The sequence below is a fragment of the Rana temporaria genome, chromosome 6 (genome assembly GCF_905171775.1).
Source record: "Rana temporaria chromosome 6, aRanTem1.1, whole genome shotgun sequence".
Classification (NCBI taxonomy): Eukaryota; Metazoa; Chordata; class Amphibia; order Anura; family Ranidae; genus Rana; species Rana temporaria.
Window position 1 is genome coordinate 76004079 of NC_053494.1, and position 26264 is coordinate 76030342.

The following is a 26264-nucleotide window of genomic DNA, read 5'->3' on the forward strand; positions in this document are numbered from 1 at the left end:
TGCTCTCTGCTACCCCCCAGGGCTCTCATCCCCCCCAGTGCTCTCAACCTGGGGGGCCCAGGACTCTCTGCCACCCCCCAGGGCTCTCTGCCACCTCCCAGTGCCCTCCACCCCCCCAGTGATCTCCACCTCCCCCAGTGCTTTCTGCCACCCCCCAGTGCTTTCTGCCACCCCCAGTGCTCTCTGCCACCCCCTCCATGCTCTCCGCTACCCCCCGGTGCTCTCTGCTACCCCCCCCCAGTGCTCTCTGCCACCCCCCCAGTGTTCTCTGCCACCTCCTCAGTGCTGCTCTCTGCCACCCCCAGTGCCCTCCACCTTCCCCATGCTCTCTGCCACCCCCTCAGTGCTCTCCACCCCCAGTGCTCCCTGACACCCCAGTGCTCTGCCGCCCTCCAAGTGCTCTCTGCCGCCCTCCCAGTGCTCTCTGCCACCCTCCCAGTGCTCTATGCCACCCTCCCAGGGCTCTCCACCCCCCCAGTGCTCTCTGCCACCCCCCAGTGCTCTCCACCTCCCCTATGCTCTCTGTCACCCCCCAGTGCTCTCTGCCACCCCCCAGTGCTCTCTGCCACCCCCGTGCTCTCTGCCACCCCCCCAGTGCTCTTTGCCAGCCTCCCAGTGCTCTCCACCTCCCCATGCTCTCTGCCGCCCCCCAGTGATCTCCACCTCCCCCATGCTCTCTGTCACCCCCCAAGTGCTCTCTGCCACCCCCAGTGCTCTCCACCTCCCACATGCTCTCCACCGCCCTCCTTGTGCTCTCCACCTCCCTCCCTCTGCTCTCCACCTCCCCCATGCCCTCCACCGCCCTCCCTGTGCTCTCAACCTCCCATGCTCTCTGCTGGAGGTGCCGGTTAGCATGTCATGGGCTGCTCAATCCAAAATGCCCGGGCCTATTTTTTGTCCCAGTCTGGGGGAGGTTTGGGGCAAAGGGCTCCTCATATCCTGTTGCAAATAAAGGAAAATGGAGGTGTACAGCAGATATTAATTCTGTAACCGATTCAGGTATTCTACATATTTTTAAATTGTTCCTGCGATTTCTGTTGTCCAAATCTTCAACTTGGGCTTGAAGATATGAGTAGTTGTCTGCTAGGAGTTCAAAATTCTTCCTTAAGCCATTGTGTGCTAGGGATAGTTTGTCATGTTTAGTCTCTAATATGTCTGTGCGTCCTCCTAGGGAGGTTATATCCTGCTTTAGTGTGCTGGTTGTTTTGTGCAGTTCACTCTGGAACTTGTTGGCCAATTTGTCATTGATGGCAGACAAACTGGCATCTAGGTCAGCCTTAGTAAGTTGAGAGGGGTACTTACTTTGTTGTTGCGGAGTAGTTTGTTCAGCCAGAGCACATGTAGCAGCAGGAGATGCCTGTGGAGAGGGACAGGTGCCATTTTGGGACATCTTTTGCTTGTCTTTTTTCCGGAGTGGATAGTGTTATCTCTGCTGTAACTGGCGACCACGACCGCGTGATTTTTTGCCTGATGGCATGCACGACGGTGTCCTGCAAGGGTGCAGATGAAATTTAGGTGTCCTGTGTGGGGTATGGCTCTGCAGGAAGGGTTTTATCCTCTGATCGGCGGAGCTGCCGTTCCTCATCGCACCGCGCATGTGCCCCTTACTAATTCATTTCATTGGGAGATATTTATACGTTGGTAAGAATTCCCCATAGATTAATGAACTCATGTTACCGATTGTCTGAACAAAGTTCACAATAAGAATACTGTACTTATAGTCAGACAAATAGCGCAAAACACTAAATTTAAATATGTCCCCATATTTATTATTATTAATATTCCATACAACATAACATTGGCAAACACTGCTGAGGTATTTGTAAGAGGGAATCTTACCACATTACAGAACATACTGGCGATTGTATTTGCATATATGTTGTGAAGGATATCTGTTGTATAGTAACATGGTAGGAGTTAATCAAATTCATCTAGAAACAGCCGGGATGGTAATACCGCTCCAGCTGTAGCTACCTCAAACCTGAAATAGGCTTTTGAGCCTCAGGAAAACTTAAGTGGAGTTCTTAACTATGGAGATTAGACCTAGGAGGTAATTTAGAGAAGTTTATCAGACTCTGAATTCCAGACTCTATTTTATGAAGCATTACCTGCTTATATGAAATTGGGGCTGGAAAGGGAATTTAAAAAGGGATGTTCCCTGGATTGGTTAGTCAATAGAGAGAGATCACATGTACTCAATCCAGCAAAGATGGGGTGAAAAGAGAAGCCAAACCCAACCCTAAAACCGTAGCAGCCACTACTGTGACCCCTCAACCTCTCGGTCAGCAAACAGAGAGAAAATCATATGCAGAGACAGTCCGAGATGGGAAACCCATGGGACATCCCAGAGTTACACCCCAGCCACAGCAGATGATGGGGGACAGACAGAGATTGCAAGGTTACGGTAGTGAAGGTAAAAGGGGTCCCAGGCACAGAAATAGCCAGAGGGGATATCCGCAGGGGTCCCAGAACAACCACCATTCAAATTTGAATCAAGATCCCACTACTTTAACAGGAACCCTAATTTTAACAGAGACCCCAACTTCCAAAGTTACCCATGCTTTAACAGAAACACCAACTTCCATGGGCACACCTGTTACTACAGAATCCCTAGCTTTAACCGAGACCCCAACTTCATAAGAGTCCTTAATTTCAATGAAAATCCTGGGTCACCTCCCAATCAGGAACACATCAGTAATTCCAGGGTTGGCGTAGCTCCCCTAATTCCCCAAAATCAAAGGGAACCACAGGAATTCCAGAGAGAAAGGCCGCAGGAGAGAGAATATGGTGGGCACAAGTGGCTGCATATGGTGGGCACAAGTGGCTGCGTATTACGGGCACAATGGCACAAGTGGCTGCATATGGTGGGCACACTGGCTGCATATGACGGGCCTAAGTGACTGCATATGGTGGGCACACTGGCTGCATATGACGGGCACAAGTGACTGCATATGGTGGGCACACTGGCTGCGTATGGTGAGCACACTGGCTGCGTATGACGGGCACAATTGCTGCATATGACGGGCACAAGTGGCTGCATATGACGGGCACAAGTGGCTGCATATGACGGGCACAAGTGGCTGCATATGACGGGCACAAGTGGCTGCATATGACGGGCACAAGTGGCTGCATATGACGGACACAAGTGACTGCATATGGTGGGCACACTGGCTGAATATGACGGGCACAAGTGGCTGCATATGGTGGACACACTGGCTGCATATGACGGGCACAAGTGGTTGCATATGGTGGGCACACTGGCTGTGTATGACGGGCACAAGTGACTGCATATGGTGGGCACAATTGCTGCGTATGACAGGCACAAGTGACTGCATATGGTGGGCACACTGGCTGCGTATGACGGGCACAATGGCACAAGTGGCTGCATATGGTGGGCACACTGGCTGCGTATGACGGGCACAGTGAGGCTGCAATTGCTCCCCCTCAAATTTTTGAGCACCAGCCGCCATGGTTACAGACACTGCTATAGAATTTTCCTTGACCTCCTGTATATGTATTTTGCTCCCACGGGCAAAGTTCTATATTTTCCTGGACCTGCCATTGATATAAACGGGGCCCGCCCCCCTTCAGCAGAGCAGGCTAGGGGCAGGGCAGCTCTAAAAAAATTCTCGACCTCGGGACCATTGATTTACAAGGGGCACACCCCCCTTCTCCAGAGCAGGCTATTGTGTGTTAGGGACGGGGCTGGAGGCGGTGCTGCTGATAATATCATTAAGAATCTTGCTCTGCCTCCGCCCGCCAACCCGAGTCTATGATTTTCCCAGACTAAAAAAAAGCTTTGGTGCATGCGCAGTGGACCCGCGATCAGCTGTGTTAATGACGGAGGAGCACCGGAAGTGACGTGGTCCGATTTTGACATAGGTCCGATGTATTTTTACAACACCGTCTGTTGTGGGCGTGCACGGATGTACTGATTCGCCCGCATGGCGTCCGGTGACGTCAGACGCCGTGTTAGGACATATATTTCAGCTGTCATGGCATTCCGTGCACTGAGAGCTGCGGGCTGTCAGCAGGAATATGTATGGGAGCTTTAGCGGTGAGCATTACTTTGAACTGCATTAAAGGTTCTACAATCTTAACCTACTTTCCCTCCTATAGTCCTTCTTTCTGCTTACCTCCCTATCTGTTCTCTACTTAAATTTATTTGTAAGGCCGACCTAATGAATATGTTTATGTGATTTTAAGATTGAGGCTCAGTGTCTATCTAACATTCATCACCTTCAACATGCAACTGGTTTCCTGTGCTGTGACCACTGCATGTCTATTTCCCCTAGTGTATTTCCTACTATATTGTCTCCCTATCTTGTTCATCACTTTTTCTGCCCCTTATGGAGGAGAGCGGCAGTTAATTAAAATGTGCTTTTTTTTTCTTAATATTTTATACAGTATGCTGACTCATTTTCAGGGGCCAGTTGGTGACTAACCTTGTCACCCTGTCCTTTTCCACCTCTACACAGTCTCTGCGCCCTTATGTAAGTATATCTACAAAGACTATGCCCATGCAATAGCATATGTGGTCTTCCCCTTTTTTGGACCACATACATTACTTGTTCTATATAATCAAACTATATAGTATATCTCTTGACCCGTGCTTCGTCCCTCAGCCCCATATAGTGTCCTTTGTGGTCTGTTCGGAACACTACCTCCATCTTCGAGTGGCGGCTTTATATCACAATCCCACATCTCTGAGGTCTGTTGTTCACCTGATCCAGCGGGTTCTTTTGGGTAAGTATGTTTATGCTGTCCGCTTGACTAATCACTCGAGTCACCTACTGACAACTTTTTGTGTATATATATATATCCTGTGCCTATGCAGTTTTCTTATGTAACTCTGTATGATTAATCTCATTTTTTCTTATTTACATAGTTGCAATAATATGAATGGCTATCGCTTTCCCCTAAAGAAGCGTATGTCGCAAAACATGTCAGGAATGTGCGATTTCTGTTTGGTTTAACTGTGATTCTGCCATTTGAAGACCATTATACCTCGCTACTGTGATTTAACCATTAATTTTAATACTTTTTGTACCTAATAAAACTATTTTGTATTTTTCTTTCTTTCTCTAGTTCTTTCTCATCATTACCGTAATACCATCATTACCGTAATACCATCTGCACCGTTAAAATCCCCTTTTCCCTCCTTCCCAATTTTAATATCTCTGCTTGGGATGTGGTGCCTATATAAATGGGTGTTTCTATCTGTGTTTGGACGACCTTAAACAAATAGTTACTACCTTGCTTCAGCAAGAAGACAGAGCTGGGCATCCCTGGAGAGGCGAGTAAAGGGCTCTATATTCCCTTCTCCTCTCCCCTCCTCCCTAGGCTCCTTGAGCTAGCTGCTGGGGCGGGGGTTCCCCTGGGGAGCTTCACCTGGGGGGGAACCAACTACATTCACTAAAATAGTGTATAAGTTCCTCCATACTGACACCATGTTTGGTGTCCATGCTGCCTTTCTTTACTTGCACAATGTATAGAGCTGCACAAGAGATTCTGCTTACTGTGTGTCCTGCTCCATGCTGTCGGCGACCATTTCCCTGTGATCCATGCTGGATTGTTTGTATACACTGGCGGCCATTTTCTTGTAGCCGCACTGTATTTGGCCTCTATTGACGTTCGGCGGCCATACTTTTGGTGTTCTGCAGGTTTACTTCTACACTGGCGGACATTTTTTTGTAGCCGCACTGTAATGGTTACTTCCTGGGGTTACATTGCAATTTTGCCTCTAGCGGCCACCTCGGCGGCCATTTTGCCTAGGATTCCGGAGATGTTACACACGCTCGGCGCCCAGAAGGGCCGTACCACATCTATCGGCCGCTCAGCAGCCTGCGCGGTACGCCCCAAGGATGGCACATAAACGGTCGGGCCTCTAGCTCCCATTCGGCGGCCATTTTTTGTAGCCTGATCCTATCTATATAGATAACACTGGCGGCCATGCTTTTGGGGCCTCAGCGTTGTTGGCTTCTAGCGCCTGAGTGGCCGCCATCTTCAGATTTAAATCAGGAGCCAGACAGAGACACGCTGCTGACTAGCAAACAAGAGCTGATTAAAGCAACAGCCTTATTAAATAGCAGCCATTACAGCCGACCGACAGACCCTAGATCTGTTAGTATTCAGCCGACAAGAAGCAGCTCAGCTAAGAACGGCACCGTACTACTGGTTCCTGGGTGGTAAGTCCTCTGGGGGGGAAACCCTCATCTCTGCTGCAGCTAGGAGGGTGGGTTGTCTCACCTTGCTTGGAAATCCCTGTGTCAGGCGTGTGTGCAGCATGACGTCGGAAACAGACGTTGTTTTCCCCTGAGACACCTGAGCTGGCAATTGATGCCCCTGCACCCGATGTATCGGTGAACGCTATGTCGGCAATCCTAGATGCCTTTGTTACCAAGGTGGAAGCAGCGCATGGGAGAACGGGGGCTAGAAAGCGCCCCCATCTTCTGGGGACAACTCAGATGCCGAGCCAGGTCCAGCTATGGCTCAAGACCCTGACTCTGAGGTATCTGACGATGCGGACCAAGATCGGCCAGACAGCGAGGATGATTCTGGACCCAGGTCAGCACGCGAGAGGGCTCTGGTGACCTTATCACTGCAGTGCGAGATACCCTAAAGATAGAGGGGTCTGTAGAAGCAACAGAAGCACCGGTCCCCTTTGGGTTCCGTAAGGCAACCCGCACTGCTAAGGTGTTCCCTAGACAAACTTTTATACAAGGAGTGGGACAAACCACAAAAGACCTTTTCAGTACCTAAAAACCTGGCAATACGTTACCCACTGGAGGAGAGTTTCTTGAAGAAATGGACCTCGCCCCCCATAGCGGACCCTCTTGTGTCCAGACTAAACTTTGCAATTGCCGCCAGCGTGCCCCATCAATTGCCGCCAGCGTGCCCCATCAATTGCCGCCAGTGTGCTGACCCCACCCGGCACTTACCTGTCTCTGCGCTGTCCTCCGCGCTCTGAGTCCTCCATGTCTTCTCTGTCCTCTTCCCATCACAGCGCCTGTCGCTTCAGCCAATCAGGTGACAGGGTAACCAGACCTGAAAACACCTGATTGGCTGAGAGGCGGGTCAGTGTTAGGGAAGGGAATAAATCGCTTCCCTAACACAACACTGTGTAAACAATGAACGCACAGCACTGTGCCCGCTGTTTACCAATTTGGAAGCCTATTAGAGCCCATGGCTCTAATCGGGATGCCTATTAGAGTTGACGGGCTCTAATCAGGTGCTTCCAAAAACACCCTTACCGCTGTAATTCAGATGCCTGACAAGGAGCCAGACACCTAAATTGGGGGCGGAAGCAGCAACAATAGAGAGATTCATGCAATGCATGAATCTATCTATTGGTGATAGAGCGGTGCAGGGGAGAGGGGGCGGCGCTCCTGCACCCTTTATGGATGCACCACCACTGATCAGGGCACTGATAACTTGCCAGTTATCGGCTCTCCTTTCCTCACACAGAGACAGCGTGTGAGGAAAGGGATGCCGATAACTGGCAAGTCTGTTTACATGCGAGCAGCTGTGATTAGACACAGCTGATCACATGGTAAAGGGCTGGCTGTGATTGGCCCTTTACTGCAATCTGTGATCAGCTGTGTCCAAAGGACACACATATATATATATAACACATAAATGTATGTGTAACGGGAGGGCCCGTGGGAGCCAGAAGCTCTTAGAAAGCATGAGCCAGAAAATAATGGATAGTCAGAATATATCTTGGACTACCTGAGATGGGACTATTATGTAATTATTATCCACAATATATTCCAGGATATCTGTGGAGAACTGGCTGCTGTTTGTTGATTCTGAACTCAACAGGTTAATTGAAAAAGTGACTCATTCATAATGTGGGGACACATACGGTTAGGTGTTAATGTCATCAACTCGAGCCATCTGTCTGTCTGGTGTGATGTAAATGAATCTAGGATGGCTTGTGCTAATTAACTCTGTATTGTGTGAAGGTCTATTGATGATAAATGTGTATTGTAAGTTAGCAGACAGTCTGAAGGTCAGGTGTCTGAATTATCAGCTGTAGTTAATTAGTTCATGTAAATTATTTCAGAGCTGGAGTCATGTCTACCAAAGAGATGTGTATTGGGGCTTATTGTGTAATGTTGTTGGTGGAGTTGGGCCATTGTTCATTTTGATTACTAACTGTATATAAGAGCCTGATTTTCTCAATAAAGGGTCTATTCGTGTGGAACCTCAAATATAGCTGTGTTTCTGGTTATTGGGGTTTGTTTGCCTGACTGTGGAGTGTCGATAGCTGTCTTGGGTTCGGGAATGGAATATCTTTTTTTTTTTTAAATTTCATTCTTTATTTTATTTTTTCTTATACACATGTAATCATTACAAAAAAAGTTCCAGGAACCGACATCATTCCTTTTATGTGACTCAATATAAAATACAGATGATATAAAAGTCAAGTACACACATTAAATATCTTGTTTATGTAAAAGGAAGGAAAAGCAACATCCAATAACAAGGAGAAAAAAGTAAAGGGGGAAAAAAAAAGGAATAATAAAAAAAGAAAAGGAAAAAAAAAAGAGATAGAATGCTTAGATCACCTCCTTCGATCAGGGGAACTATTCTTATTCCTGTTCATGGTGTGGTTAATACCTAATATCTTTGCCCTTAAATTTATATGTCTGGACCCTCCCTCCCTTTTCCTCTCTCCCCTATTGAGGTTTCAAGGCCAGCCCCAGTTTTCCTGAATTGACGCCTATATGTCTTTATTTTTGGGTGTTATTTTTATTTCTGCCTCATCCCAGTTGTATTTCTTACCCACTAGAGGGGCAGGTCCTTCTCTTCCAGCCAAGGTCTCCACATCTCCTCAAACTCCCTAAGATTACCTCTTTTAGTATAAACTGCTCTCTCTTTACATATCGTATCATTTACTGCTCCAATCCATTCTCTTATTGTTGGAGGTGTTATCGCCTGCCATCTTGACATTATTAATTTCCTGGCTTGGAACAGGCATCTCAGTAATACAACTGTGGTGGTTTTCTTCTCCCTCCGTACCCTTCTATATCCCAGTACACATAGTGTGGCTTCCGCCTCCAGAGGTACACCAAATGTCTCCCCTATGACATTTATCACCCCTTCCCAATAGCGAAACAACTTTGGGCATCGCCACACCATGTGTACTAGGTCTCCAGTCCCCTGGCATCTAGGGCATTTGTCATCTGTTCTTCTTCCGAAGTTAAACAGGCGTTTAGGTGTATAATAAGCTCGATTCACCAGCATCAAATGGGAGACCCTTTGTGGGGGTGAGACCGAAACTTTCGGCCCCATCTCCAAGACCCTCCGCCATTGATCCTGTGTCACTTCCCCCAGATCCTCCTCCCATTTCTCTTTTGTTTTTAGGAGATGCAGGCCCATATTAGCCTTTTTACCTATCTGTTTATATAGTTCAGAGATAAGTCCCTTAGTTGGTCCTTCATTGCCTAGATTTTGGAAAAGGGGCATTTCACACCACATTAGGGTTTGTGTCCTATATTGGGCTTCAAGGGCATGTCCCACCTGTATATAAGTAAAAAATGAATATTGAGGTATCTTAAATTCCTCTCTTAAATCCTGAAATTTCCTATATTTATCCTCTTTATACAGTTGTTTCAACCTTTTAATACCATTTATTTCCCATGCTCTGACCTTTCCTATCTGAAGGATTTCCTTCAATTTATTGTTATTCCACAATGGGGAGAATTCAGAGAACCCGCTATAGCCCATCAGCTTTTTAACCGATTTCCATATTTTGGTTATCATCTTTATTGTGGGGTTTCTATGGTTAAAGGAATCAGCCTCTAGTGCTTCGAAAATAGTGTCATGAGAAACCCCATTCATCATTATCATCCCGTTGGGGGTACCTCCTCCTCGGATATTACCCCCCCCTATTTGTTGCAGTTGTGCAGAAAAATAATAAATCTCGGGTTGGGGTACTGCAAGTCCTCCCTCTCCCACCGGGAGTTGCAGTGTGCGAAGACGTATCCTGGCCTGTCCCCCTTTCCAAATTAGCTCCCTAAAGAGGGATTCGATTTTTATTGAACCATTTTTTACAAATCCATACTGGGGAATTGTGCATTACATATAAGAGTTGTGGTTGCCAAATCATTTTGATTAAACTACATCTACCGCCACTGACAAATGGAGACGTTTCCAAATGTAGATTTTTTGTTTGAACTTAGCAAGTAGGGGGATGAGATTCTTATTAATGTATTGATTGGGATTTTTCATCACCAATACCCCCAGATATCTCATTGTATCCACCACTGTTAACTGTGGCAATCCTCGTATCGCCGTTTCTCCAAGTGGGTCTACCGGCAGTAACTCGGATTTCCCCCAGTTTATTTCTAGTCCCGAAAAACTCCCGAACTCCTCCACCAGGCTCATTGCTTTTGACAGAGATTGTTCCGTATCTCCCAGGAAGAGCAGGATGTCATCGGCATAAAGCGCGATTTTTTCTTCTCCCGTCATTCTCTGGAATCCGGATATCTCGATGTTTGACCGAATAGCAATTGCCAAAGGTTCCATCGCTAGGGCGAAGAGCAGGGGTGACAAGGGACACCCCTGTCTCGTCCCCCTCTCGAGGACAATTTTTTTTGAGAATTCATTATTTATTTTTAACTTAGCACTAGGGTTGTCATAGAGCATTTTTATCCACCCCGAAAATGTCGGGCCAAACCCAAATTTATCCAGCACCCTCCATATATACCCCCATTCTACGCTGTCAAAGGCTTTGGTCACATCCAGTGACAGTATGGCCCTTGCTCCCTCATTCTGTGTTGGGGTTTGTAAGTTTAGAAATGTCCTCCTGATGTTCATGCTAGTAGATCTATTGGCTATAAATCCCGTCTGGTCTGGGTGGATTATTTTTGAAATAACCCTATTAAGCCTTGTTGCCAGGATCTTTGCTATAATTTTAGCGTCAGAGCACAAAAGGGATATAGGTCTATATGCCCCGGGGTCCAGGGGATCTTTCCCATCTTTTGGTATAATTATAACAGTTGCTTCCAGCATTGAGACAGGGAGTTTACCTTCTATAGCTGCTCCATTTAATGTTTTTAAAAGCTCAGGTAACAATATATCTCCATAATATTTGTATATTTCCACTGGGAGCCCATCTGGTCCTGGCGACTTTTGGTTCGCCATACCTGCTACTGCCAATTGTATCTCCCCAAGTGTTATTGGGGTTTCTAGTTCTTCCCTTTCTAATTGTGTTATAAGCGGAATTTCTAGTCTCTCCAGGAAGTCCTCCATTTCTTTCTCCATTCCCCCCTTTTGTGTAGTGTATAGTTTTTGATAGAATGCCCAGAAAGTCTGCACTATCTCTGAGGTGTCTGAGGTTATTGCGCCAGTTATTAATCTGATGGACCGAACGCCGGAGGGAGAAGAGTTAGACTTTACCACCTGTGCCAACATCCTTCCAACCCCTTCACCGTCTGCAAATGAAGATTGTCGCAGGAAAAGTCGTCTAGTCTCTACTTCCCCTGTAATTACCGACTTATATGCTTCTTGTTTTTTTTAAGCCATATTTTCCTCCCCTTCGGCGTTGGGTCCCCCACATAGTTACTTTCTGCCTCTAAAACCTCTCTACGGGATTTCTCCTCCACCTCTCTTGCTTTTTTATTAAATTTTGCTATCTGCTGGATCAGGACACCTCGAAGGTACGCCTTCAGGGTGTCCCATAGTATCCCAGTGCCCGTGGTACCTTCATTGATATCTACAAATTCCTTCAATTTAGGCAGAACTTCTTCCGACTTCTTTATTAACTCACACCAATGTGCATTGATTTTCCAATCCCTCTGAGTTTTTTGTCCGCCTTGATTTAAGGTTAAAACCATAGGAGAGTGGTCAGACACTCCTCTTGGCAGATATATTACTTTTCCCACAGTCTGAAATGCTAACTGATTACCCAGGGCCATATCAATCCTGGAGAGTGTAGAGTGCGTACTTGAGTAACAAGAGTATTGTTGAATCCCCGGATTCCTCACTCTCCACAAATCTATCAACCCCACTTCTTCCATAAATTGACCCAGGCGGCTAATCTTCAAGAGGTCTGGGGCCAATGGTGCAGGAAATCTATCGACCCCTTGGTCCAAGACCTCATTGAAATCTCCTACCACCAACACCGGTATCTCTTCCTTTCCCAATATAAATTTGTTTATTCTGAGCACAATATCAATCTTAAAGGGTGGGGGGACATACACATTCGCTATTATATACATTTTATTATCTATTATACAGTGTAAGAAAATAAATCGACCATACTAGTCTATGCTGACCTGTCTGCAGGAAAATCCAACCCCAGCTCTCACAAAAATACTCACTCCTCTAGAATATGTGGAGTGCACTGAGTGGTACTGGGTAGGGTATTTTTTACTCTGTAATAAATAACTTGTATTTTTCATTAAATGGGTTTCCTGCAGACAGATCAGCCCTATCCCATGTTTTTCCATCGTGGCAAAGACTGCCGCCCTTTTAGCTGCAGTTCCCAGGCCCCTAACGTTCCATGAGCTTAATTTTAGCATTTTACTTTGCATACAGTAGCCAAGGATATACCATAAAGGGTCGGGGATACCAATCCCAAATCATAATTTATATAACTATTCTTTACCCAAATTTTTTTTTTTTTTGTGTGTGAGTAGTCTTTACTAATTTACCGTGTCTATTAGAACTTGTGATCCAACATCCCCCAAGAATATATGTGCTATTTAGTATTATTCCCGTATAGGTTTTCAAACTTTATTTTCCCATATAGAATTTGTACCCCTAGTGCATTACTTTGCCATTTTCCCCCTTTCACATTCCTTTGTGCATTATCGCTACTTTCTATACTCTTCTTTAATTCTTGTTTTACATACATTTTACTTATTACAGTGAGCATTCTTTCCCTGTGTGTCGTGTGCTTATCTTCCCTTCCCCTCCCACCCTCCCTCCCACCCCCTCCCCTCCCTCCCTCCCTCCACCCTCCCTCTGCACCTACCCAGGTGTTCCCCTAGGGAGCTTCCTATGGCCGTTACCCACATCATCCTAACCTCTCTTAACACACCCTCATTCATCCCCCCCCCCACCCCACTCCCCATCCCCCCCCATCTCCATTCACATCTCTCCCTTCTCTGTTCAACTCTTGACCAATTCCTCTCATTCATTTAAATGTGCACCCTTCCCCCCACCCCCTCCCCCCCTATCTTTACAGATTGCAAATTAATCCCCTTACTCCTGACTCCCCTCTCCTTCCTTTAGTTGCGATTCCATCCATAATGCTGCATCTTCAGGTTTATCAAAAAATAATGTCTTTCCCAGCGCAACCACCCGTAGCCGCGCTGGGTATAGTAAAGCATATGAAAATTTAGCTTTCTGCATTTTCCGTTTGATCTCCAGAAAACCCGCCCTCCTTTTCTGTAACTGGGGGGAAAAATCAGGATAAAATGAGACTTTAGAGCCTTCAAAAAAAACCTCTCCCATTTCTCTACTCATTCTCAATAAGGCCTCTTTATCACGGTAATTTAAAAATTTTAGTAGCATTGATCTTGGGCGCCCTCCGGTGGGGGGGGGGCTTAAAGGGGACTCTATGCGCTCTTTCTATTGTAAATATTTGTGAGAAGCTTTCTTTACCAAATAATTTTACAAACCAGTTTTCCAAAAATTCTATTGGTCTAGCCCCCTCACACCTCTCCGGTAGCCCCACCAGCCTGACATTATCCCTCCGGAGTCTATTTTCTATTTCGTCCATTTTGTCTTCTAATATATCCACTTGGGACCTCATGTGCTTAACATCTTGTTTGAGGGGGTGCATTTCGTCCTCCATTTGTGAGATCCTCCCCTCCGCCTCCGATATCCTTTCGTTCGTTTTCCGCAGTTCCTGTCTTACTGAGACCAGTTCCTCCTTAACGCCTTTCATTTGATCGCACAGTTCTCCTAGTGCCTTTTTGCATTCATTCACCACTAAGAATACATCTTTTATTGTGGGAGCATCTTCTGGCCTGGGAATTACTTTTGGGTCCATGACTGTGGTAGCTGTATTCTTGTTAACAGAAGTTTTACTTGCTGCCACTGTTTGGCCTTGGCTTCGTCTATCTGTGTTTATTTTGGCAGAGGCCTGGGGAGTTGAGCCATTTTTATTTGGGGTTTGCTCTGTTGAAAGGACAATTTTTTCTAATTTGGCTGCTGCTGCAGTGGCTACTCCCACCTTGTCTTTTGCTGACCTCAATGCTTGCGGCCCTGACATTATAAGGACAAAAAACTTCTGTTTAGAGGTAAAAAATGAGTTAACCACTAATGCTCAATTTGTTCTGATAAGCAATATCTAAACACATTGAAGCCAGTGATAAATAATAAATGGATACCCCTGCTTCACAAGTGTAAAGTGGAGAAGTCCCAGTTATCCTCGGCGCAATGTGCAATATGCATACTCTCACTTCACTTTACTTTATTGCGCACTTTAATTCATTTAGGCCTATAGCCAGTCCATACATCAATGCACAGCGCAGTATAGTCACCATTAATTTGTTTGAAACCAGTGTGTCCTCTTTATCCTTTATAATCAAGGCAGGCCAAAACTGCCTAAAACGAGCAGAAAGGGGAAGAAAAAAAAAAAAAAAGGAGGTTTTTCTCTGTCCTCTATTAACCACTTAAGGACCAGCCCATGTACATATACGTCCACAATATGGCACGTACAGGCACATGGGCGTATAGGTACGTCCTCGCCTATTAGCGGGTGGGGGGTCCGATCGGGACCCCCCCCGCTACATGCGGAGGTCGGGTCCGCTCGGGGAGCGATCCGGGACCACGGCGCGGCTATTTGTTTATAGCCGCTCCGTCGCGATCGCTCCCCGGAGCTGAAGAACGAGGAGAGCCGTGTGTAAACACGGCTTCCCCGTCCTTCACTATGGCGGCGCATCGATCGCGTCATTCCCTTTATAGGGAAGACACGATCGATGACGTCATTCCTACAGCCACACCCCCAAACAGTTGTAAACACATACTAGGTGCACCCTAACTCCTACAGCGCCACCTGTGGTTAACTCCCAAACTGCAACTGTCATTTTCACAATAAAGAATGCAATTTAAATGCATTTTTTGCTGTGAAAATGACAATGGTCCCAAAAATGTGTCAAAATTGTCCGAAGTGTCCGCCATAATGTCGCAGTCACGAAAAAAATTGCTGATCGCCGCCATTAGTAGTAAAAAAAAAAAAAAATGCAATAAAACTATCCCCTATTTTGTAAACACTATAAATTTTGCGCAAACCAATCGATAAACGCTTATTGCGATTTTTTTTACTAAAAATAGGTAGAAGAATACGTATCGGCCTAAACTGAGGAAAAAAAATGTTTTTATATATGTTTTTGGGGGATATTTATTACAGCAAAAAGTAAAAAATATTGCTTTTTTTTCAAAATTGTCGCTCTATTTTTGTTTATAGCGCAAAAACTAAAAACCGCAGATGTGATCAAATACCACCAAAAGAAAGCTCTATTTGTGGGGAAAAAAGGACGCCAATTTTGTTTGGGAGCCACGTCGCACGACCGCGCAATTGTCTGTTAAAGCGACGCAGTCCCGAACTGTAAAAACACCTTGGGTCTTTAGGCTGCATATTGGTCCGGGGCTTAAGTGGTTAAGGCTCTACTGAGGCTCTGTCTCAGGATCAGAATCAGAAGCTCACCATCTCATGTGGAGCCCATAATTAGCGGGGGGCAGATCAAATAGTGCCGTATTTAAATGCTAGCAAATGTTAGGCAACAAATCTGAAAGCAGGATATCACCCCAGTTGTACATCAGGAACCATGGGTAGTAAATGGTGGTAAAAATCAATAAACCCTGCTTCACGAGTGTAAAGTGCAGAAGTCTCAGTTGTCCTCGATGCAGTGTGCAATGTACATACTCTCACTTCACTTTACTTCACTGGACAGTTAGATTCATTAGGCATATAGTCAGTCCATGTCTCAATGCACAGCGCAGCCCAGCACATTACAGCACTATTAATTCATTTGGCCTATGATCAGTCCAAACAGTATACCATAGTTCAGCTCAGTTCAAGGCACAATGTATCCTATCGCCACTGTTATACGAGATTTTACTCACTTTTGTGCAGCTTTATGAGGCATAGTGGTGAGGTTTTTCCCCAGCTTCTCCTCCTTTAGACAGAGCTGCAAGGCTTTAGTACATTGATGCAGAGGGTGACTAAATCCTCCTTGTTAATCCGGTTTAGCGTAGGAGAGTGGGGGGGAACCCCCTGGCTATGTCCCGTGCTTCCCAGAGCCTCCTATGGCCAGAGAACGCCGATCCACGCCGGGACTGACAAGGCCGATCACGTGGGCTGGTCAGCTGACCGCCGTCCTCCAATCACGCGCTCCGCTCGCCTGCTGCAGCTAAGCCTCCACCCCCGGGTCTCCTCCGCTCTCTCCCCGGCTCCAGAAGCTCCCCGGTCGGGACGGACGGGGCGGACAGGCAAGCAAGAGCCCCCACAGGACACAAAACGCTCCCGATCAGAGAGCAGGTAACCGCCTCTTGTTAGTAATGGTAAGGTGTTATAACAAGGATGAAATCAGCAGGCACGGGGAGCAGACTCCAGCGATTTTAAACAGCTTAGGCAGCACTCCCAGCATGACCTAATGGGGGGGAGATCCGTGGGAGGTCCGGCACACACCTCTCCGCTTCTCACATCTCTGCCTCACTCACTCTCCACGCTCCTACATCCGGCCACACCCCCCGGGAATGGAATATCTTAAACGGCGTTAACCCCTGTCCCATTTGGGGTTCCGTTACAGTATGTATTTGCAGTGGTGTCTCCAGATTTCATATTTAGGGGGGAGGGGCACATAGGGGGGCCAACTATAAAATGCAGAAATATTTCTGGCGCCTCCACATGGGCATAGGGTAATCTTACTAACTCCTCCCCTTTACACATATTTCTATGCCACAACACCTGAGGATAATGCTCACAGCGTATCACCGGTAATTCTAAACTTTTGAGTTTACAATTTTACTATATGTGATAATGAGTCCCTTTTAAAAAGCACACAAGGATCACTCTAAATTCAGCATCAGAAAAAAACGAGTTGCAATGACTTCTGCACTATGTTTCTATTTAGGCTCTGATCTGTGGGGCCCCTCCTACCCCCAGATGACCTTGTGTTGGTCTGTGGCAAGGAGTGAGACCAGGAGTGCTGAGTGATGTAGTGCGTTCCACGCTGGAGCGTGGCGACCGCGCAATGACGTCATCGCTCGGCGCCGCATGCATTCCAGCCTGGAATGCGGAAGTGCCGAATGCAATCAGCTGCATTTGGCACACATGCTGTTCTACTATAAACAGAACGATGTGTATGATACACACCGTTCTATTATTGTCAGCTGTAGCTCGGTCATGCTACAATCCTGCTGCCAGCGCTCTCCACGCTACAGATCAACCTTACCAGGAATCTCCATGCCAATATAGCCATCATGCTATCTACCTCCAGACAATCGTTTAGAACCCCATTGAAGTCTATGGGACTCGAACGTTCGAATTCAAAGTGCTCATTTTAAAGCCCAATATTCAAGTTATTGTTGGAAAACGTCTTTGAGAACCCGGGTCTTGCCCTAAGGAACATGTATCAATGAAAAAAAAAGTTTTAAAAACTGTAGTTTTTTCTGGAGCAGCGATTTTAATGATGCTTAAAGTGAAAAAAAAAAATTCCTTTAAATATCGTACCTGCTGGGTGTCTATAGTAGTGGCACGTGTTTAGAAATGTCCCTGCACAACATGAGATTACTCTCAGAAAAAATAAATTTAATACTGCTTGTGGCTTTAATGTAATGTTTGGTCCCTGCAATATGGATAAAAATCATTGAAAAAAATAGCATGATGCTGCTACGTCAGCACACCATGTGGAACAAACTAGGGAAGGTATTTTAATACACTGTGACAGGCTATGTAACTCGGAATGGTGGCCTTTCTCTTCGCCCCTTGTCCCTTATGCTCTTTTTTTTCTCTTTTTTTTGTTTTAACTTTAATGTAATTTTTCCTTGTCCCCCCGCCCTCCCCCCCTTTTTTTTTCTTTTCCTTTTTCTTACTGTTTCCCTCTGTTTGGTTTTGCTGTGGTCTGCCTTAATCTGAGGTCCTGAAGGACTATTAATTGCGGTGATGTGTTCAGATAGATTCCATGTATACATTTTATTTGCTTAATCTTGGTTTATGAAGTGTACCATCTGCCATTTATCATTATGTTTTTTTCTTATTGTACTTTATTTGCTCTTTTCTCAATAGATTGATTTTTTTGACCGGGGAAAAAAAAAAAATAGCATGAGTTTCCCCGCCACCACTCCCCCCAGGTCATTACAAGACCCAGTGCCGATCCTGACCTCCCTGGGGCAAATAAATAGCACACGTGCAGTAACAGCTAATGCTTTTATGTGTAATTAAATAGCCCACGTGCAGCAACAGCAACTGCGTTTATGTGCAAATAAATAGCACACGTGCAGTAACAGCTAATGCGTTTATGTGCAATTAAATAGCACACATGCAGTAACAGCTAATGCGTTTATGTGCAATTAAATAGCACACGTGCACTAACAGCAACTGTGTTTATGTGCAATTAAATAGCACACGTCCACTAACACTGAGTACTATGTTTAGGTGTAAACTAAAAAGCATACAGGCAATACAACACGTTAGAGCACTGCAGCTAGCACAATCTACTGCCTAACAAATAGGAATAGCTGATCTAGCTAAGCTATACAGTGTTTAAATATATTTACAACGCCTAGGATGTATATATATCCTCTACACACTGTAAATTTAACTAAACTAACTAGCCTGCCTGCCCTATCTATCTATCTATCTATCTATCTATCTATCTATCTATCTATCTATCTAGTAGAAAAGACACTCTCTCTATCTCTCTCTAACTGACTGACTGACTTATTTTCTTTAACAACGCCGCAACACACTACACACGGCCGCCTTGCAGGCGGCCCTATATAGTGGCCCTATATAGTGTGGGGCGTGTACTAAACCCCCTGAGCCATAATTGGCCAAAGCCACCTTGGCTTTGGCCAATTATGGTTCTTCGTTTTTTGCGCGCTGTGATTGGCCAAGCATGCAGGGTCATTGTGCATGCTTGACCAATCATCAGCGCGCAATACCGCAGTGAATTATGGGCCGTTGCGCGTCGCTCGAATTTGGCAACAGCAACTGCGTTTATGTGCAAATAAATAGCACACGTGCAGTAACAGCTAATGCGTTTATGTGCAATTAATGTGCACATAAAATGTGCGTTTATGTGCAATTAAATAGCACACATGCAGTAACAGCTAATGCGTTTATGTGCAATTAAATAGCACACGTGCACTAACAGCAACTGTGTTTATGTGCAATTAAATAGCACACGTCCACTAACACTGAGTACTATGTTTAGGTGTAAACTAAAAAGCATACAGGCAATACAACACGTTAGAGCACTGCAGCTAGCACAATCTACTGCCTAACAAATAGGAATAGCTGATCTAGCTAAGCTATACAGTGTTTAAATATATTTACAACGCCTAGGATGTATATATATCCTCTACACACTGTAAATTTAACTAAACTAACTAGCCTGCCTGCCCTATCTATCTATCTATCTATCTATCTATCTATCTAGTAGAAAAGACACTCTCTCTATCTCTCTCTAACTGACTGACTGACTTATTTTCTTTAACAACGCCGCAACACACTACACACGGCCGCCTTGCAGGCGGCCCTATATAGTGGCCCTATATAGTGTGGGGCGTGTACTAAACCCCCTGAGCCATAATTGGCCAAAGCCACCTTGGCTTTGGCCAATTATGGTTCTTCGTTTTTTGCGCGCTGTGATTGGCCAAGCATGCAGGGTCATTGTGCATGCTTGACCAATCATCAGCGCGCAATACCGCAGTGAATTATGGGCCGTTGCGCGTCGCTCGAATTTGGCACGAACGACCCGTTTTGTTCGAAATTCGTCAAACGTACGAACAGACAATGTTCGAGTCGAACATACGTTCGAATGGAACACAAAGCTCATCCTTACTTACCAGTGCCCATCACATGCAGCCTTACCAGTGCCCATCACATGCAGCCTTACCAGTGCCCATTAGGGATGAGCTTTGTGTTCGACTCAAACGTATGTTCGACTCGAACATTGTCTGTTCGACGAATTTTGACTTCAATGGGGTTCTAAATGTTCGCGCGAACGATCGGTCCTTTTCAGTGCCCATCAATGCAGCCTGATCAGTGCCCATTAAATGCAGCCTGATCAGTGCTCTCACAAGTCGGATCACATGTCGCACCAGTGTGAACCGAGCCTAACTGGGATTGTATAAAAAAAGCAACAGTAATGGTAAACATGTTGCAGACACCTCAAACTTGACCGGGAGGTAATTAATGATCTTTGAAGACCGGCAGGGATCTCAACGAATGTCCAGTCAGGCCCACAAGTGGGCTTCTTCTCAATCCATGATGCCCAATTTGCTAGGATAGAGAAGGCTGGAGCGTAGCTTGATGTTTTTGAATCTGTTTTCGAATAGTATATCAGATTTGGCCTGGGCAACCGCCAGGACACGGTCACGGAAAAGGAGGACTTTGATGGGGATGCCTGATATAAAGGGGGACTCTGAATGGCGCACCTGATATAAAGGGGGATTCTGAATGGAGCGCCTGATGTACAGAGTGAAGAATCTGGGGACACCTGATGTAAAGGGAGGACTCTGATGGGGACACCTGATGTAAAGGGAGGACTCTGATGGGGACACCTGATGTAAAGGTGGCCTCTGATGGGTACACCTGATGTTTAGGGGAACTCTGATTGGGACACCTGATGTATAGGGGACTCTGATTTGGACACCTGATGTAAAAGGGGACTCTGATTAGGTCACCTTATGTGAAGTGGTTTTATTTTTTACAGTGGGGCTGCATATGATGGGTGTGACGGACCCCCGTCCTCAACAGGACTATGTTTGCTGTAAATCCAGAACCAGCATTACCCAAGTTCCCTTAGCTTACCCAGTCATTGAGCAGTAACTCAATGTAGGGTGAAAAAACATCAAACTGTTTTTTCAACACAGGTATACACTGAGGGAACAACTCCCCCTCCCTTTGACTGTCCAATCAGCAGGGAGATTTGTTGGAGGAATTCGCCGCTCCCCTCTCCACCCTGCCCCCAGGCCACATGCCAGGAACACAAATATAAAACATCAATCCTAAAATTAATTTCTCCCAAGGCAGACAGACAGACACAATATAACAATGGAACACAATCACACCCCAAACGATCCCAGAAAACAGTCCACAACAGCATGAGACAACACACAATATATACATATTTACAATATTCCAGTGTGGGTTTACAGTGAGTCCAACTAGCACACATCAGACTGGGGGTTCTCGGTCATCCTGTGCCCCTTACCGCAATCTGGACACAGGGTGATTTACACACAGGAGGGGCCGGGGGAGCTCCTCCAACTGGACACTGAGTTTCCAGAGCTCTCCAAGGTAAGATGGGCACAGTGAGGCTGCAATTGATGGGCACAGTGAGGCTGCATTTTGATGGACACAGTGAGGCTGCAATTGATGGGCACAGTGAGACTACATATGATGGGCACAGTTCTATCTAGCAGTAATGATGCATAATCACCTGAAAAATGGCTATTTAAAGTCCTGCATTACTAACAGTTACATTTTTCAGTTTGTTTGCACCCCCCCATAAAAATTGGAACACCAGCCGCCACTGCTTGCTACTGAATACAAATTTAATATGTACCTTTGTTCAATCATTTCAATGAAGTTACATATATTTTGTAATCATCACATTTTAGGATCATCATTCTTACATTTCCTCCTGCCAGGATGGACGCTAATCTCAAATCTTCATCTGGTTGGTGGTCTTGGAATTTTGCCTTGAAAATCTCTCCTGTTTTAACATGTACTGCTGAAAAGAAAATAAAACAATTGGTAAAAAGCAAGTTTGGAACAGAATGTTTTAGTTTTGAAATTCACATTTAAAAATATTTAAAATATGCATTACATCTTTTAGAATTTACACATTTTGTGTCAGGATTAGGGATGAGCTTCGAGTTCAAGTCGAACATGAGTTTGACTCGAACATCGGCTGTTCGACCGTTCGCGCCAAATTTGGGTTGTGCGCCATGGCAGTGCATTGCTGGCTGATGATTGGCCAAGCATGCACTATGACCCGCATGCTTTGGCTAATCACAGCACCGTCAGCACAGAGAGCCATAATTGGCCAAAGGCAGGTCCTCAGGGGATTAGGTACACACCCCACACCTTATAAGGCTGCCTGCGCGTCGGCCTTGTGTAGTGTGACGTCGGGCGACGTTCAGAGAGAGAGAGCAAGAGAGAGATTGTCGTTTTATTTCAGTTAGCTAGATTGAGCAGGCAGTTGATTCAGCTAGTTAGATCCAGCATTCCAGTATATTTAGTATATGTGTGAAGGCTGGCCGCAGGCTATTTATCCCTCCTCCCCTCGCCGGCGTCGGTGGGGTTTCTGGGTAGACGTCACTTCCGGTTTTCACTGCGGAGCAGCAGGTCGGCTACTGGGATCTCGTGGCGGTTTCCCCGCCCGGTGCTCTCACCGGGCTTCATCGGGTGGCCGCCCGCCCCCTTCTCCCAGTGCTCACGCCGGGCATCGTCAAGGAGGGCGGCCCGCTCATCCCGGTCCTCACTCGCCACCAGCTCACCTCCCTGGATCTCACGCCGGGCATCAGTGCCTCCATGGGGGGGGGAGCCACTCACACGCTGGCTTCATGGGGGAGAGACGCTCACCTCCCGGGAACTCACGCCGGCCTTTAGTGTCCGCCCGTCGCGGTTCGCACGCCGGCACCATAGGGGGAAGCCGCTCGCCTCCCTGGAACCCACACTGGGCATCGGCTCCCGGTTCTCGCGCCGAGGGGGGGGGGGCGGCCATCTTCCCAACCACATTGCCAGGGCTCCTTCCAGCATGGAGGAGGCCGCCCGCCCACCTCTCCTGGTACTCGCGTTGGGGGGGCATACATTCTTTTCCCTGGGCTCAAATCCGGCATCGTGGAGGGGTCAGCCGCCCGGAGCTCAGAGCAGCAGTACGGTAGGCCAGGAGTCTGGTGCTGGTGGTGGTTCACCTCCCCGGTCTCCATTGTGCTGGTTGGAGAGCGCTCTGGATGACTCTCCATGGTGGGGGGGGGGTCTGCCCGTGCCACTTCAGTTATCCTCCTGGGGGGCATCGGAGTTAGGGGAAGGGGGCACCTCTGTTAGTGGTCAGTATTCTGGTTGTTCAGGTCATGTGGGTTCCCTCAAGCTCCAGGGGGAGAGGTATAGATCTTGGGCCCACAGTGTGCACATGCCATTTCCCTAGGTTCTAGGCTGGGTGTGTGTGGGGGGGAAGAGTTTGCATGCAGGTGGTTCTGGCACCCTGTCATGGATGCAGCTGTGTTTTCATCTTTGCAGTCCAGTTCTGGGCTTGCCTCAGGTCACGGGGGGTGGGGTGGGTGCATGTTGTAGGAAGTCTGTACGCAGTAGTGTTTTCAGGTCATGAGTTCTGTCTCTGTGTTTTCTGTCTCTGCGTTTCTGTCTCTGTATTACTGTTGTAGCGTGTTTTGCCATCTCAGCTCTGCCTTTAGTGTTTGTCTCAGCAGCTCAGGTTTAGCGTGTTTCTGTCATGGCATGTTTCTGCCATGACGGCTCTGTCATTGGTGTTTCTGTCACAGCAGCTCGGTCATAGCATACCCAGTCATAGCTTTTCTTCTCTGCATTTCCTGTCAACACGTCAATGCCTTGCAGGTTCGGCACACACCGGCAGCCGTTTTATCTCAATTCATTCCATGTTTTCTGTCAGCAGCATGTTCTGTCATAGTGGTTCTGTCAGCAGCACATTTCCTGTCATAGCGTGTGCTGTCATAGCGGTTATGTCAGCAGCAAATTTCCTGTTGTAGCGTGTGCTGTCATAGCGGTTCTGTCAGCAGCACGTTTCCTGCCGTAGCGTGTGCTGTCATAGCTACGACAGGAAATGTGCTGCTTACAGAACCGCTAGTATGATCTTCTTGTGGAAAGGTAGGGTTCCAGCATTTGGTCGTTCAAATCGACCCCCCCCCCCCATGAACTTATTGTATTCTTGAATGCATTTTGGTTTCTGGATTCGCCCATTCCTCCTCGTTCTGGTCTCAATGAATGTGTTGTTGTGGATGGTAGAAAGCACGTACACATCCCTTTTGTCCCTCCATTTCACGGCCAGAACTTCCTCATTGCGTAAACTCGCCGTCTCCCCTTTTTAAAAATTTTTGGTGACAAGGCTTTGCAGAAAGCCCTTCCGGTTCGACCGTACGGTGCCGCATGCTGGTGTCTTCTTTCTATAAAGGTTTCGGAACAGGGGCAAACTTGTATAGAAATTGTCCACATACAAGTGGTATCCTTTCTCCATGAGTGGGTTTAGGAGTTCCCAAACAATTTCCCCGCTGGTCCCAATGTAGTCTGGACAATTAGGGGGGTGTAGCTGGCTGTCCTTTCCTTCGTATACATTGAAGGCATATGTATATCCTGTGGCTCGGTCGCACAATTTATAGAGCTTCACCCCATAGCGGGCCCTTTTGGAGGGAATAAATTGTTTTATGCCGAGCCTGCCAGAAAATTTTATAAGTGACTCATCAACGCATATGTGTTGGTCTGGGGTAAACAACTGGGGGAAAATTTGGGAAAAATAACCAAGTAGTGGCCGAATTTTATAAAGTTTATCAAAATTTGGGTCATCTCGGGGAGGGCACTGGGTATTGTCATTGTAGTGTAGGAATCTCATGATCATTTGATATCTGGACCTGGACATTTTTGAGGGAAAGATGGGCATGTGGTAGATGGGGCGGTTTGACCAATACGAACGTACTTGGTTTTTATGGTTTAGTCCCATACAAAATACGAGGCCTAAAAATGTTTTGAACTCCTCCACTGTTACGGGTCTCCACTGGAAGGGACGGACATAATAGGACGTGGGGTTACTTGATATGAATTGTTCCGCATAAAGATTGGACTGGGAAACAATTGAGGCAAGCATGTCCTCAGTAAAAACGAAATAAAAAAAATCAATTGGGGCAAAATTTTCTGTGTCCACCTGGACTCCTGGCTGGGCCGTGAAAGGGGGAATGTTGGCTTCTCCTGAATTAGGAGGAAGCCACAAGGGGTTCTGAAGGGAATGGCATGGGACCTAACCCTTTGGGACTGAGGTGACACCCCACTGGTACGTGACATTGCTTGCCGAGGTATTGCGGTTCTGGTGGATGGCACAGCGGTGCTGGTGGATGGCACTGCCTCCTTAGCAATACGCCTTTGTCTGGCGGGGGGACCCTCCTCCTCCTCTTCTTCCTCCTCCTCTTCTTCCTCCTCCGGGGATGTCTCTGCTCCACTGCTAACTACCGGCTCGTAGTTAACGTCAGATTCGTTATCTGAATTTGCAGGGGAATCCGAATCGCAGAGCTCCCCGTTGCTCCCGTCGGCCGCAAGAATTTCATACGCCTTCTCGGCTGAAAATGATCTTTTAGCCATTGTTGGCATTGATGACACTGACAGGTGGCACTGACGGCAAATGGGACTGGCAGATGGCACGGGCAGATGGCACTGATGGCAAGTAGCATTTCTGATCAGAAGTGGAATTTTTTGAATACAAGTGGAAGAGTTAAAAACCAGGAGTTTAAAACAAGAGTTAAGGCAGGAGTCTTCTAAAACTGTAAGTATCATCTTAATCTTCATACAAGTAATTATATTGTAACTGGGAAATGAGTGCTAGCAGGGTTGAAGGTTTTGCTCAGTGCACAGCGTGTCACATGTATGCAAAATTGGTGCAACAGCTCCAAGATGGATACCGCTGTGACAGATGTGAGCAGGTTGCCCTTCTGGCAGCTAGTATTAGAGATCTGGAGGAGCAAGTTGCAACACTGGGTAGAAATGACAACCTTGAAAGGGGTCCTCTGCTCGCTGAGCAAGTGGTCAGTAAGGTTGATGTGGAGGGTGGAGGGGCAAGTCAGGATTATCAGATAGGGAGATGGGTTAATGCAGTTAGAGGGAGTGGAAGGGGTGTGAAGAAAGGGAAGGCCAGTCCTGTATTTGTGCATCAAAACAAATTTGCCAAGTTGGGTGATGATGTGGAGGTGGCAAACACAGAGGTGGCAGCCCTAGATGTTACTGCTACCCCTAACAGCCGGGAGAGCAACCCATCTAGTAGAGGAGGGGAGTGCAGGTAGGCCAGTTGGTGGTAATAGGGGATTCTATAATCAGAAGGACTGATAGA

General features: G+C 46.6%; 1 protein-coding gene across 1 annotated transcript in view; it reads right to left on the reverse strand.

Moving 5' to 3' along the window:
• NTAN1 (N-terminal asparagine amidase) overlaps positions 1 to 26264 on the reverse strand; it is a 692227-nt gene that overhangs the window by 62278 nt on the left and 603685 nt on the right. Inside the window, exon 8 of the mRNA XM_040358464.1 lies at positions 21832 to 21929. Coding sequence (XP_040214398.1) covers positions 21832 to 21929 — 98 coding nt within the window. The remainder of the gene's footprint in view (positions 1 to 21831; positions 21930 to 26264) is intronic.